At 39.5% G+C, this 16,003-nt stretch overlaps 1 protein-coding gene across 1 annotated transcript; it reads right to left on the bottom strand.

The window, feature by feature from the left end:
- Positions 1 to 61: 61 nt before the first annotated feature.
- Positions 62 to 16,003, bottom strand: LOC121377167 (failed axon connections homolog). Its single transcript, XM_041505075.1, has 6 exons — positions 15,683 to 16,003; positions 14,911 to 15,046; positions 11,578 to 11,774; positions 10,956 to 11,155; positions 9,588 to 9,704; positions 62 to 1,040 (listed from the first exon to the last, which is right to left on the bottom strand). Exons 1-6 carry the CDS (start codon positions 15,790 to 15,792, stop codon positions 901 to 903), a joined length of 900 nt encoding a protein of 299 aa, XP_041361009.1. The 5' UTR covers positions 15,793 to 16,003; the 3' UTR covers positions 62 to 900.

Here is a 16,003-nt window from a genome sequence, read left to right as displayed (position 1 = left end):
GGTATGTCTATAAAACAACACAACATAAGTGTAAGTAAAACCAAACACAAAAGACAGAACACATTAGTAAGTATTTATTTATAAAACTGGTTGTATAATAACACAAGTGTGTAAGAAATAGATTGTTACATTAACAACAAACACGAGGTAAACACGAGTAATCACGAGGTAAACAATGGTAAACACGAAACACAGACTTACTCAAGTACTCCATTACTGAACACGTCCAGTGGATCAAGTGATGGTCGTTCAGAATCGGTAGAGCAAAAAGTAGTGTCAGTCGTCACACAGACGAAACAGTTATTCAATATAGTAGAAAGTAGTGTCAGTCGTCACACAGACGAAACAGTTATTCAGTAGAGTAGGAAGTAGCGTCAGTCGTCACAGACGAAACAGTTATTCAGCGGAACAGAGAGTAGTGTCAGTCGTCACACAGACGAAACAGTTATTCAGTAGAGTAGGAAGTAGTGTCAGTCGTCACACAGACGAAACAGTTGTCCATGAGTACAATTCATCTCTTAGTTCAATCATGTCTTAGCCTCTGATCTGTAGACAATATTCACTTTTATTATGCTAATCGTTTCCACGTTTGATGTTTACATTGATGTAAAGGTGTGTGTGTGTGTATGTGTGTATTTGTCTCTGCATAATGGGTGTTATCAAATTACGATAAACAATGTGATCCTATCCAGTAACATTACCCGTTAGAGCTAATATTCTTGTCCAATCGTATCTAAACCATGAAATGTTCACGATTCTACTAATGTCCAAATCCATGAACGGATGTGACGATCACTTGTCCATTTTACATTTCTATATGACGTCGCCACTGAGATCCACTGTATTGACCATAATACCTTTCACATATGATGCTACCATAAACGTTGTGAACGCACATATTCAGGGTCTAATGATTTGTTCTCGTATTTCCGAGTTCGGGCCGACGCCGCAGTACCGCCCGTTGGTTATTTTGTCTTCCCAGTCGGGCCAGAACGTCACCCGGATTCTGTTGCAGTAGTCGATGAGGTTGGGGAACTTTTCTGAAACACACAACACAAGAAATGCAGGTGTTTGATGTACTGGTTATATTCAGACACGGATAAAGTATCTGTAATCTCTGGATCAGACCGATATTACAGGCAGCCACTGAGTTGTAGGCATTTAGTTCCTATAAAATTAGTACTTCTTTGTGGGTATGTAGGTATTTGGTTCCCTTGAAAAGAGTCCCCCTTTGTTTCCTTTCATTAAGCAGTGTGTTTGTATTTAATTTCAATAAAAAATAGTTCCCTTTGTTTCGTTTTAAGTGATGCGTAGGTATTTATTTACAGTAAAAATAGTTCCCCTTTATTTCGTTTTGTTAAGTGGTGTATAGGTTTTCAAAGTAGAAATAGTTCCCTTTGTTTTGTTTTGTTCTGCTGAAGTCATAATTGATCTGACTGTAGTGATATTTCAAGGGGCAGAATTATTTCAAAGAAAAACTTAGTATTGTTTAATGACACCACTAGAGTACATATATGTATTGATCATCGGCTAATGGATGTCAAACATTTGGTAATTCTGACATAATCTTAGAGAGTAAACCCGCAAAAAATTATTTCCCATCACTAGCAAGGAATATTTTATATCCACCATTCCACAGGCTAAAAGCTTTGATATACCAGTCGTGGTGCACTGGCTGGAACGAGATATATCCCAATGGGGCCATCGATAGGGATCAATCCTAGACCAACCGCGAGTCAGCCATGCATTTTACAAACGGGATACGTCCCACCCCATAACTCAAACAATTACAGCGAAAACAGACAGTTGATTCGTGTACCTAAAACTGAATGTCTGATATTGCAGTGTGTTATTCGTGCACCTAAAACTGAATATCTGATATTGCAGTGTGTTATTCGTGTACCTAAAACTGAATGTCTGATATTGCAGTGTGTTATTCGTACCTAAAACTGAATGTCTGATATTGCAGTGTGTTATTCGTGTACCTAAAACTGAATATCTGATATTGCAGTGTGTTATTCGTACCTAAAACTGAATGTCTGAAATTGCAGTGTATTATTCGTGTACCTAAAACTGAATGTCTGATATTGCAGTGTGTTATTCGTGCACCTAAAACTGAATGTCTGATATTGCAGTGTGTTATTCGTGCACCTAAAACTGAATGTCTGATATTGCAGTGTGTTATTCGTGCACCTAAAACTGAATGTCTGATATTGCAGTGTATTATTCGTACCTAAAACTGAATGTCTGATATTGCAGTGTGTTATTCGTGTACCTAAAACTGAATGTCTGATATTGCAGTGTGTTATTCGTACCTAAAACTGAATGTCTGATATTGCAGTGTATTATTCGTACCTAAAACTGAATGTCTGATATTGCAGTGTGTTATTCGTGCACCTAAAACTGAATGTCTGATATTGCAGTGTGTTATTCGTGCACCTAAAACTGAATGTCTGATATTGCAGTGTGTTATTCGTGCACCTAAAACTGAATGTCTGATATTGCAGTGTGTTATTCGTGTACCTAAAACTGAATGTCTGATATTGCAGTGTGTTATTCGTACCTAAAACTGAATGTCTGATGTTGCAGTGTATTATTCGTACCTAAAACTGAATGTCTGCTATTGCAGTGTGTTATTCGTGTACCTAAAACTGAATGTCTGATATTGCAGTGTGTTATTCGTGTACCTAAAACTGAATGTCTGATAATTCGTGTAACTAAAACTGAATGTCTGCTATTGCAATGTGTATTCGTGTGTTATTCGGACTTCGGTAATCTCGGCCCGATAATCTCGGCCTGGTAATTTCGGCTCGTGACTTATTGTTACAGAATGCATAGAACTATCACTGCTTTTATCAGGCATAACTACTAGCGTATGAATAAAACAAATAAAACGTGGATAAATTAACCAATATATCACATATAGAGTTCTGAACGATGATGTTGTTACATGTCCCGTATCACGTTCGCAGTCTTTCTAATTACACTGCACACGCACGAACGTTGATACCACTGCATACAGGTATCAACTAGCCAAGCTTCAGTCGATCCAAATAGAAAATATATAGTAGCGGTAATACAAGTATTGCATACAGGAACTACAATGGATGTCCAGTGCTTTATAATACAATAAAACCTTTATAAATGAAGAGACTAGATTTGACAGTTTGGTAATGAATGTGCCTGCATGAGGTTTGTATATATTTAGTTACAAGTTACGTGACTTACAATCTTGGGTGTATTTATGGATGGCCGTTTGTGTCAGAACCACGAACAGTTCAGGCCCTTAGTGCCTGACGGGCAACCTAGGGAGACACCAACTCCGGCCAGGTCTTAATCGCTGAGCTACTCTCGGCCTACTAATATCCAAACCTTCTCGTAGCTCCTAACCCTTTCCATTAGATCGACCGTTCCAAATTGCGCCTAACTTCCTTCATCAAAAATGCGCACCCTTTCTCTTTGAACTTAATCCTACGGGACATTCCAAATTCCATAGCACCAAAACACCCCTCCCACTGCTACCGACCACGGTCGGGCTGCTGGTGCTCCCTTGCACCTGCCAGTGCAGGCGGTCACCCCCCCCCCCCCCCACCTTTCCTGTTTTGGACAGAGAAACCGGTCGAGGCCGGTACCTGTGACCAAGATAGGCGTGCGCTACAACAGCTTTCTCTGAATGTGCACGTTAATCACTAGTCCAGCCCAGTCAGATCGACAATTGTCATTACTATTGTCTAATGTCTACTGGATTCAGCGATAGTGCACTACATGTCTCATCCACGTGTTCTCCCCAGTATATCTTACCGTTTACCATGTCTACTGGATTCAGCGATAGTGCACTACATGTCTCATCCACGTGTTCTCCCCAGTATATCTTACCGTTTACCATGTCTACTGGATTCAGCGATAGTGCACTACATGTCTCATCCACGTGTTCTCCCCAGTATATCTTACCGTTTACCATGTCTACTGGATTCAGCGATAGTGCACTACATGTCTCATCCACGTATTCTCCCCAGTATATCTTACCGTTTACCATGTCATCCACGTATTCTCCCCAGTATATCTTACCGTTTACCATGTCTACTGGATTCAGCGATAGTGCACTACATGTCTCATCCACGTATTCTCCCCAGTATATCTTACCGTTTACCATGTCTACTGGATTCAGCGATAGTGCACTACATGTCTCATCCACGTATTCTCCCCAGTATATCTTACTGTTTACCATGTTTACTGGTATTATTATTATTATTATTATTATTATTATTACAACTGGGCACTTTATTACAAAAGGACACTCTACAATGCTTAATTCAAGATATCTGTTGTTTTGGAATTTATTTTATAATCAGACGTTGATTGAGGCCATGCTATATTGAGCAGATCTCGTGGGGTTTTATTACCTAAAGGTGATTGCTAAAAACATATGCACCTTCGATTTATCTCCTGTATTTTAGTACGGTCGTAATACATCAACAATTGCCTTGAAAATAAGATACATAGAGATAAATAGATAGATAACTAGTTTAACGTGCTCATATACCACCAGGGTTTCGAACACGCCCATCCAGAGTCCGATCTCCGATACGATCGGTGGGATCGGGGGGGGGGGGGGGGGGGGGGGGGGGGTGTAGAGTTGAAAATGGGCAGACATTTTTATTTTTATTTTTTTTATTAGCCCAGAAATATTGATAGTGTCAGGGATGGGGCCCTGAATCACTATCTTACAGATAATGTTGAACATAAATAACATTAAATATAACGTATATATATATATATATATATATATATATATATATATATATATATATATATATCAATTAGTAAACAAGTTAATAGAAAAAAAGATTTAAAAATGTTAAAGCCACAACTAAAACGAATTGACTGCTCGGCCGAATATTTATATAATTTGGAACATTTTAGAAGGACAGTCCAACAATAAATAAGAGAAAGAAGAGAGGATAGGACTATTTAATAATATTAATAAAAAAGAAAGTAATTTCGATATCAAATTTTGAACGAAGGTCTAAAAGTTTAAAGTCCGATCTATATGTCTACGTGAGTGGCCTCGTTAAACAGGAATATTCACACTCACGATGTTGTTACTGTAGTTGTGTGCTCACTCCAACGATTCGCATATAACATCGGTTCGACATGAAGCACTGTACGTGTTATTTCAATAATATAAAAAGAACAACCTCTCACGTAAAGCTAGACCGGCCTCGGTGGCACCTTGGTTGAGCCATCGGACAACAGGCTGGTAGACACAGGGTTCGCAGCCTGGTGCCGGCTCCAACCCAGAGCGAGTTCTTATGGGCTCAATGGGTAGGTGTAAGGCCGCTACACCCTCTTCTCTCTCACTAATCAATGACCAACTAACAACTAACCCACTGTCCTGGACAGACAGCCCAGATAGCTGGTGTGTGTGGGTAGGTGTAAGGCCGCTACACCCTCTTCTCTCTCACTAATCAATGACCAACTAACAACTAACTCACTGTCCTGGACATACAGCCCAGATAGCCGAGGTGTGTGTGGGTAGGTGTAAGGCCGCTACACCCTCTTCTCCCTCACTAATCACTAACCAACTAACAACTAACCCACTGTCCTGGACAGACAGTCCAGATAGCTGGTGTGTGTGGGTAGGTGTAAGGCCGCTACACCCTCTTCTCTCTCACTAATCAATGACCAACTAACAACTAACCCACTGTCCTGGACAGACAGCCCAGATAGCCGAGGTGTGTGGGTAGGTGTAAGGCCGCTACACCCTCTTCTCTCTCACTAATCACTAACCAACTAACAACTAACCCACTGTCCTGGACAGACAGCCCATATAGCTGAGGTGTGTGGGTAGGTGTAAGGCCGCTACACCCTCTTCTCTCTCACTAATCAATGACCAACTAACAACTAACCCACTGTCCTGGACAGGCAGCCCAGATAGCCGAGGTGTGTGTGGGTAGGTGTAAGGCCGCTACACCCTCTTCTCTCTCACTAATCACTAACCAACTAACAACTAACCCACTGTCCTGGACAGACAGCCCAGATAGCTGGTGTGTGTGGGTAGGTGTAAGGCCGCTACACCCTCTTCTCTCTCACTAATCAATGACCAACTAACAACTAACCCACTGTCCTGGACAGACAGCCCAGATAGCCGAGGTGTGTGGGTAGGTGTAAGGCCGCTACACCCTCTTCTCTCTCACTAATCACTAACCAACTAACAACTAACCCACTGTCCTGGACAGACAGCCCAGATAGCTGAGGTGTGTGGGTAGGTGTAAGGCCGCTACACCCTCTTCTCTCTCACTAATCAATCACCAATTAACAACTAACCCACTGTCCTGGACAGACAGCCCAGATAGCTGGTGTGTGTGGGTAGGTGTAAGGCCACTACACCCTCTTCTCTTTCACTAATCAATGACCAACTAACAACTAACTCACTGTCCTGGACAGACAGCCCAGATAGCTGAGGTGTGTGGGTAGGTGTAAAGCCGCTACACCCTCTTCTCTCTCACTAATCAATCACCAATTAACAACTAACCCACTGTCCTGGACAGACAGCCCAGATAGCTGGAGTGTGTGGGTAGGTGTAAGGCCACTACACCCTCTTCTCTCTCACTAATCAATGACCAACTAACAACTAACTCACTGTCCTGAACAGACAGTCCAGATAGCTGAGGTGTGTGTCCAGGACAGCGTGTCTGAAACTTAAATGGATATAAGCACGAAAATAAGTTGAAATGAAATGAAATGACAGAAAAAAATATCGAATATATTTGGCTCTTTTGGTACCGAATGACGGATATCTATCGTGGATAGCATGTGTTTTGGTACCGAATGACGGATATCTATCGTGGATAGCATGTGTTTTGGTACCGAATGACGGATATCTATCGTGGATAGCATGTGTTTTGGTACCGAATGACGGATATCTATCGTGGATAGCATGTGTTTTGATATCGAATGACGGATATCTATCGTGGATAGCATGTGTTTTGGAAATAACATCTGAAGGTATCCAAGTGTAAAGAAAATAGTTGTAACAGACGAAAGCAGTGGTATTTCTATGCATTCAATTATAGTGAGATGCGGGCCGAGATTACTTAAGTCCGAAGTTACCCCTCTCCCTCATTCCACAAACAGACATTGGGTTGCTCCACATTTCAACAACTGGACACACTAATACATATTGTGGTATGTGCTATCCTGTATGCGGGATGGTGCATATAAAATATCTCTTTCTGGAGAAATATGACAGTACACATGTAATTACCTTTACCCATGCTGTGAGGTTTTAAGTCAGGTTTGTGATAGATGGTTTGACATGGAATATCGTAGTATATCTGTAATTACATTTAATCATGTTGTGAGGTTTTAAGCCATGTTTGTGATAGATGGTTTGACATGGAATATCGTAGTATATCTGTAATTACATTTAATCATGTTGTGAGGTTTTAAGCCAGGTTTGTGATAGATGGTTTGACATGGAATATCGTAGTATATCTGTAATTACATTTAATCATGTTGTGAGGTTTTAAGCCATGTTTGTGATAGATGGGTTGACATGAAATCTCGTAGTACACCTGCAATTACCTTTGATCATGTTGTGAGGTTTTAAGCCAGGTTTGTGATAGATGGGTTGACATGAAATATCGTAGTATATCTGTAATTACCTTTGATCATGTAGTGAGGTTTTAAGCCAGGCATGTGGTAGATGGGTTGACATGAAATATCGTAGTATATCTGTAATTACCTTTGATCATGTAGTGAGGTTTTAAGTCAGGTTTGTGATAGATGGGTTGACATGGAATATCGTAGTATATCTGTAATTACCTTTGATCATGGTGTGAGGTTTTAAGCCAGGCATGTGGTAGATGGGTTGACATGGAATATCGTAGTATATCTGTAATTACCTTTGATCATGTTGTGAGGTTTCAAGCCAGGCATGTGGTAGATGGGTTGACATGAAATATCGTAGTATATCTGTAATTACCTTTGATCATGTAGTGAGGTTTTAAGTCAGGTTTGTGATAGATGGGTTGACATGGAATATCGTAGTATATCTGTAATTACCTTTGATCATGGTGTGAGGTTTTAAGCCAGGCATGTGGTAGATGGGTTGACATGGAATATCGTAGTATATCTGTAATTACCTTTGATCATGTTGTGAGGTTTCAAGCCAGGCATGTGGTAGATCGGTTGACATGGAATATCGTAGTATATCTGTAATTACCTTTGATCATGTTGTGAGGTTTCAAGCCAGGCATGTGGTAGATGGGTTGACATGAAATATCGTAGCATATCTGTAATTACCTTTGATCATGGTGTGAGGTTTTAAGCCAGGCATGTGGTAGATGGGTTGACATGGAATATCGTAGTATATCTGTAATTACCTTTGATCATGGTGTGAGGTTTTAAGCCAGGCATGTGATAGATGGGTTGACATGGAATATCGTAGTATATCTGTAATTACCTTTGATCATGGTGTGAGGTTTTAAGTCAGGTTTGTGATAGATGGGTTGACACGGAATATCGTAGTATATCTGTAATTACCTTTGATCATGGTGTGAGGTTTTAAGTCAGGTTTGTGATAGATGGGTTGACATGGAATATCGTAGTATATCTGTAATTACCTTTGATCATGTTGTGAGGTTTTAAGCCAGGCATGTGATAGATGGGTTGACATGGAATATCGTAGTATATCTGTAATTACCTTTGATCATGGTGTGAGGTTTTAAGTCAGGTTTGTGATAGATGGGTTGACATGGAATATCGTAGTATATCTGTAATTACCTTTGATCATGGTGTGAGGTTTTAAGTCAGGTTTGTGATAGATGGGTTGACATGAAATATCGTAGTATATCTGTAATTACCTTTGATCATGTTGTGAGGTTTTAAGCCAGGCATGTGGTAGATGGGTTGACATGGAATATCGTAGTATATCTGTAATTACCTTTGATCATGGTGTGAGGTTTTAAGTCAGGTTTGTGATAGATGGGTTGACATGAAATATCGTAGTATATCTGTAATTACCTTTGATCATGGTGTGAGGTTTTAAGCCAGGCATGTGGTAGATGGGTTGACATGAAATATCGTAGTATATCTGTAATTACCTTTGATCATGGTGTGAGGTTTTAAGCCAGGCATGTGATAGATGGGTTGACACGGAATATCGTAGTATATCTGTAATTACCTTTGATCATGGTGTGAGGTTTTAAGTCAGGTTTGTGATAGATGGGTTGACATGGAATATCGTAGTATATCTGTAATTACCTTTGATCATGTTGTGAGGTTTTAAGCCAGGCATGTGATAGATGGGTTGACATGGAATATCGTAGTATATCTGTAATTACCTTTGATCATGGTGTGAGGTTTTAAGTCAGGTTTGTGATAGATGGGTTGACATGGAATATCGTAGTATATCTGTAATTACCTTTGATCATGGTGTGAGGTTTTAAGTCAGGTTTGTGATAGATGGGTTGACATGAAATATCGTAGTATATCTGTAATTACCTTTGATCATGTTGTGAGGTTTTAAGCCAGGCATGTGATAGATGGGTTGACATGAAATATCGTAGTGTATCTGTAATTACCTTTGATCATGGTGTGAGGTTTTAAGCCAGGCATGTGGTAGATGGGTTGACACAGAATCCCAAACAGAGAACAGTCTACTTCTGTAGCTGTATCGCCGAAGAAGAATTTCTTTTTACCTAGAATGTAGAATAATATTATGTAAAACATTGTAAAAATATATATATTAATAAATAATAATAATAATAATATAATAATAATAATAATAATAATAATAAATAACTACAAGGTAACAAAATAAAAAGAAGACGATATTGTCAGACCTTTAAGACAGTGAATGCAGCTGTGGTATACACACTACACCATAAACGACAGAACACCTGCCAGTTAACACAACCTGTGACAGACGAAACACGGCAAAAACGGGATAAAAACAGAAACACATAAACATAAAATAATGTTATCATCTTTTATTTTATTTGATTTATTTTGGAGAGTATATGCTGTATGAAAGCGTTACTCTCTATTATTATTATTGTTGTTGTTGTTTTAATTGTGTTTTAATTCTGAAGAATATGTGACGTATAATTCGCCATGTGATATGCGGTGTGTATTTCCACCCTTGTACAATGTAAAACGACACGTTGAGAGGTAGTCAGATGGAGTACCTCACCTCGTCTGGTAATGAGTTAATAAATGAATTAATTAATGTTGAACGACATCCTAGCATAACAGCTAGTAAAACCAGAGCATCTCTCTACTATCTTGTGAGAAGAAATAGAAGAAGAGGAAGAAGGAGAAATAGAAGAAGAGGAAGAAGAAGAAATAGAAGAAGAAGAACAACAACAACAGACACAAGATAAGAAATAGAAGACGAAATAGGAGAAAAAGAAAGGGAAGGACAACAAGAACAAGAAGAGAAACTAAAAATGAAGAAACAGAAGAAGAATAGGACAAGAAGACGAAATAAAAGAAAAAATAAAGAAGAAGAAATAGAAGAAGAAGAAGCAGAAGAAAGAGAAGACGAAATAAAAGAAGAAGAAAGAGAAGAAGAAGAAGAAAGAGAAGACGAAATAAAGAAAGAGAACAAGAAGAAAGAGAAGACGAAATAAAGGAAGAAGAAACTGGTGATGAAGAAGAAAGAGAACAAGAAGAAAGAGAAGACGAAATAAAAGAAGAAGAAATAGAAGAAGAAGAAGAAGAAGAAGAAAGAGAAGAAAGAGAAGACGAAATAAAGGAAGAAGAAACTGGTGATGAAGAAGAAAGAGAACAAGAAGAAAGAGAAGACGAAATAAAAGAAGAACAAGAAGATGATGATGCAAGAAGCAGAATAATGGACAAAATAATTAGAAAAACAAATGAAGCAGCCCCCCCCCCCCCCCCCCCCCAATGCTAAGTACAAATAATAGCGATGTTCAAAGTGTGTGTACCCAGATATTCCGATATAGCCCTGAGATCCGTCTCGATCAAGTGGTCCACCTCGTGGGGCACGTGCCGGCCCGTGCCCTGTGCCCAGGTCGTCTTCTTCATGTTACGTTGTATCTTCCACTTGACAAACCAGGGCATGCCGAACACTGTGGTCACGATCGACCGATCCACTGGGTAGATCCACCGATACATCACCAGTGACCTGCAATGTGACCACGATAAACGTTGTCATGGCGATATTCCCCAATTACGTCATAGATTATAGTATCACCAGGGACCTGCAACATGACCACAATAAACGTTGTCATGACGGTATTCCCCACAATAAATGTTGTCATGGCGATATTCCCCAATTACGTCATAGACTATAGTGAGTATCACCAGGGACCTGCAATCTGACCACAATAAACGTTGTCATGACGATATTCCCCACAATATAGTTTGTCAAATGATAAAACACTAACCAATATAGTTTGTCAAATGATAAAAAACTAATCAATATAGTTTGTCAAATAATAAAACACTGACCAGTATAGTTTCTCAAATGATAAAGCATTAACCAATATAGTTTGTCAAATGATAAAATACTAACCAATATAGTTTTTCAAATGATAAAACACTGACCAGTAAAGTGCATCCTCGTTGAGTTTCTCAAACGCCCTGGCCACCGCCCTCTCTTCCTTGGAGAGATTTTTGTTGAGGTCAAGGCCGAATTTATCGTTGAGGTATTCGATACAGAAACCCGAATCTGCGACAGTGTCTTCGTTATACTCTATCCACGGAGTCTTCCGCTTCGTCGACATCCGGAACGAGTGAACACTCTGGCGAATAAACACAGACATCCTCAATACGGAAAGAGAGGACACTAGAGAATAAACACACACATCCACAATGAGGGTGTGGTAAGAAACTAAACACAGAAATACGAAAAGAGAGGACACTAAAGAATAAACACAGACATCCACAATAAGTGTGTGGTAAGAAACTAAACACACAGATACGGAAAGAGAGGACACTAGAGAATAAACACAGACATCCTCAATGAGGGTGTGGTAAGACACTAAACACACATATAAGGAAAGAGAGGACACTAGAGAATAAACACAGACATCCTCAATGAGGGTGTGGTAAGAAACTAAACACACAGAAATACGGAAAGATATGACACTAAAGAATAAACACAGACATCCTCAATGAGGGTGTGGTAAGAAACTAAACACAGAGATACAATAAATGTGTGGGAAAGAAAGGACACTAAAGAATAAACACAGACATCCTCAATGAGGGTGTGGTAAGAAACTAAACACACAGAAATACGGAAAGATATGACACTAAAGAATAAACACAGACATCCTCAATGAGGGTGTGGTAAGAAACTAAACACAGAGATACGGAAAGAGAGGACACTAGATAATAAACACAGACATCCTCAATGAGGGTGTGGTAAGAAACTAAACACACAGATACGGAAAGAGAGGACACTAAAGAATAAACACAGACATCCTCAATGAGGGTGTTGTAAGAAACTAAACACACAGATACGGAAAGAGAGGACACTAACGAATAAACACAGACATACTCAATGAGGGTGTTGTAAGAAACTAAACACAGAGATACGGAAAGAAAGGACACTGAAGAATAAACACAGACATCCACAATAAGTGTGTGGTAAGAAACTAAACACACAGATACGGAAAGAAAGGACACTAGAGAATAAACACACACACATCCACAATGAAGGTGTGGTAAGAAACTAAACACAGAAATACGAAAAGAGAGGACACTAGATAATAAACACAGACATCCGCAATAAGTGTGTGGTAAGAAACTAAACACACAGATACGGAAAGAGAGGACACTAAAGAATAAACACAGACATCCTCAATGAGGGTGTTGTAAGAAACTAAACACAGATATAAGGAACGAGAATACTAGAGAATAAACACAGACATCCACAATGAGGGTGTGGTAAGAAACTAAACACACAGAAATACGGAAAGAGATGACACTAAATAATAAACACAGACATCCTCAATGAGGGTGTGGTAAGAAACTGAACACACAGATACGGAAAGAGAGGACACTGAAGAATAAACACAGACATCATCAATGAGTGTGTGGTAAGAAACTAAACACACAGATACGGAAAGAGAGGACACTGAAGAATAAACACAGATATCCTCAATGAGGGTGTGATAAGAATCTAAACACACAGATACGGAAAGAGAGGACACTGAAGAATAAACACAGACATCCTCAATGAGGGTGTGATAAGAAACTAAACACACAGATACGGAAAGAGAGGACACTGAAGAATAAACACAGACATCCTCAATGAGGGTGTGATAAGAAACTAAACACACAGATACGGAAAGAGAGGACACTGAAGAATAAACACAGACATCATCAATGAGGGTGTGGTAAGAAACTAAACATACAGATAGGGAAAGAGAGGACACCGAAGAATAAACACAGACATCACCAATGAGGGTGTGGTAAGAAACTAAACATACAGATAGGGAAAGAAAGGACACTAAAGAATAAACACAGACATCCTCAATGAGGGTGTGGTAAGAATCTAAACACAGATATAAGGAAAGAGAGAATACTAGAGAATAAACACAGACATCCTCGATGAGGGTGTGGTAAGAAACTAAACACAGATATAAGGAAAGAGAGACTATTAGAGAATAAACACAGACATCCACAATGAGGGTGTGGTAAGAAACTAAACATACAGATAGGGAAAGAAAGGACACTAAAGAATAAACACAGACATCCTCAATGAGGGTGTGGTAAGAATCTAAACACAGATATAAGGAAAGAGAGAATACTAGAGAATAAACACAGACATCCTCGATGAGGGTGTGGTAAGAAACTAAACACAGATATAAGGAAAGAGAGACTATTAGAAAATAAACACAGACATCCACAATGAGGGTGTGGTAAGAAACTAAACACAGAGATACGAAACAAGAGGACACTAAAGAATAAACACAGACATCCTCAATGAGGGCGTGGTAAGAAACTAAACACAGAGATAAGGAAAGAGAGGACACTAGAGGATAAACACAGACATCCACAATGAGGGTGTGGTAAGAAACTAAACACAGAGATACAGAAAGAGATGACACTAGATAATAAACACAGACATCCTCAATGAGGGCGTGGTAAGAAACTAAACACAGAGATACGGAAAGAGATGACACTAGAGAATAAACACAGACATCCACAACGAGGGTGTGGTAAGAAACTAAACACAGATATACGGAAAAAGAGGACACTAGGGAATAAACACAGACATCCACAATGAGAGTGTGACAAGAAACCAAACACTTAAATACGGAAAGAGAGGACACTAGATAATAAACACAGACATCCTCAATGAGGGTGTGGTAGGAAACTAAACACAGGGATATCGAAAGACAGGACACTCTAGATAATGGAAACCGATAACGGAAAGACATGACATTATACAAAATCAGCCCATTATTAATCGTGGATGAACGGCATCTTGAAATATGGCATAATGAAGACGTGAACACGGACAAAGAATTAGCCAATTTGTCTTCATTATAGGTCACTCTATAGGAACAAGACACATATTAACAGTATGTGGTATATGATATGATTAGTGTGTAATATCTGCCATGGTTTGATATGTCTACATGATGTGATATATTTGTAATATCTCCATGTATATAAAGATGTGTAATACCTCAGTGATACGATATATTTGTAATATCTGCATAATGTGATATATTTGTAATATCTCCATAATGTGATATATTTGTATTATCTACATCATGTAATATGTTTGTAATATCTACATGATATGATACATGTATAATATCTACCATGGTTTGATACATCTGCGATGTACATGATCATGTAATATTAATTTGATGTGATATGTTTACCACTATGTACGTCATACGCTATGTTTGGACTACATACCTGATAGGGAATCTTTGCCATCCTCAGGTAGGTCTCCAGTTTAAGGGGGAAGGGAGACAAGCTGGGTGCGTACCCGCCGCGTCCTATCTGGTGTAGTATGACGACGTCACGTGGGTTCGGCACGGCCGTCCTCCTACTGTCAGTGAAATAATGATACACGAGGTAGATATCAGTCGGTATTTCACTACACCGTTACACCACTTAGATATAGCAAGAAATGAATGCATCTCAACGTCATTTAAACTGAGTCTTTTAGGGAATGCACAAATGTGCATCCATATATCATTAACTATTTGTGAGAATGTATATTATAATACTAAGGTTCAAGTACGTGTCCTATGGGTATGAAATTCACACATTTAATTTTTTTCTCTCAGTTTAGTGGTACATGCTGTTGAGAGCCTAAAACAGGGATTGATGTAAAAAAAAAAATAAAAAAAATTAGCCTACACCGATTTCGGTTGCCTAGTGACTGTTAGACTGGTCTCAGTTGCGTCACGAGTGTTACGCTTATCTCATTCGCGTAATAACTGCCACATCTGCGTAGTGTATGTTATATTGATCTCAAGGGACATTACTGTTTTTGTTTCAAGGTGGCTTTTATATTTAGCTAGAGAATACCCTCTATTACTGTGGTAATTAAACTGGGTGTTGATCAATACCCGTGCACATCGCTCGAACGCACGCACGAGTAATAGACTGTTACACTAGCTAGAAAAATGTTTACAAATCGACCAGTGCGAAGGAGGGAAACACGAAACAAAGAACCTACTGTTGGAAGAAGATTCGCTTCACGGTGATCACCGCGACCGCCGCTGTCACCACCCCGCCTGCCAGCCACGCAAGTCTCTGACAGGAATCCATCTTGTGCAGCCCCTCCATTGTGTTGCTCACCACACGGATCGAGTGCGCTCGACAAATGGCCGCCTTTGAAAGGCTGATACTCCGAATACGATCCACGCGATGATCTCAAGCCATGCCTGACAGAACCTGTTTAAAACGTGAAAGAAACCCGACCGCTGACACACACACACAGCTGTGGTTCAACCCGCTGAGGTCAGGGCGAGCGGGAGGGGAGGTGAAAGGTTAATCA

The sequence above is a fragment of the Gigantopelta aegis genome, chromosome 7 (assembly GCF_016097555.1).
Source record: "Gigantopelta aegis isolate Gae_Host chromosome 7, Gae_host_genome, whole genome shotgun sequence".
Lineage (NCBI taxonomy): Eukaryota > Metazoa > Mollusca > Gastropoda > Neomphalida > Peltospiridae > Gigantopelta > Gigantopelta aegis.
This window is presented reverse-complemented; position numbering and strand designations above follow the sequence as displayed.

Excerpts from the sequence above, each read along its gene's own strand:
- LOC121377167 (XM_041505075.1), bottom strand. The coding sequence starts at position 15,792 with ATGGAGGGGCTGCACAAGATGGATTCCTGTCAGAGACTTGCGTGGCTG. Across the intron at positions 11,775-14,910 it reads TGGCAAAGATTCCCTATCAG|AGTGTTCACTCGTTCCGGAT; the intron begins GTATGTAGTCCA and ends TTTATTCGCCAG. Across the intron at positions 11,156-11,577 it reads AACGAGGATGCACTTTACTG|GTCACTGGTGATGTATCGGT; the intron begins GTCAGTGTTTTA and ends GTCACATTGCAG.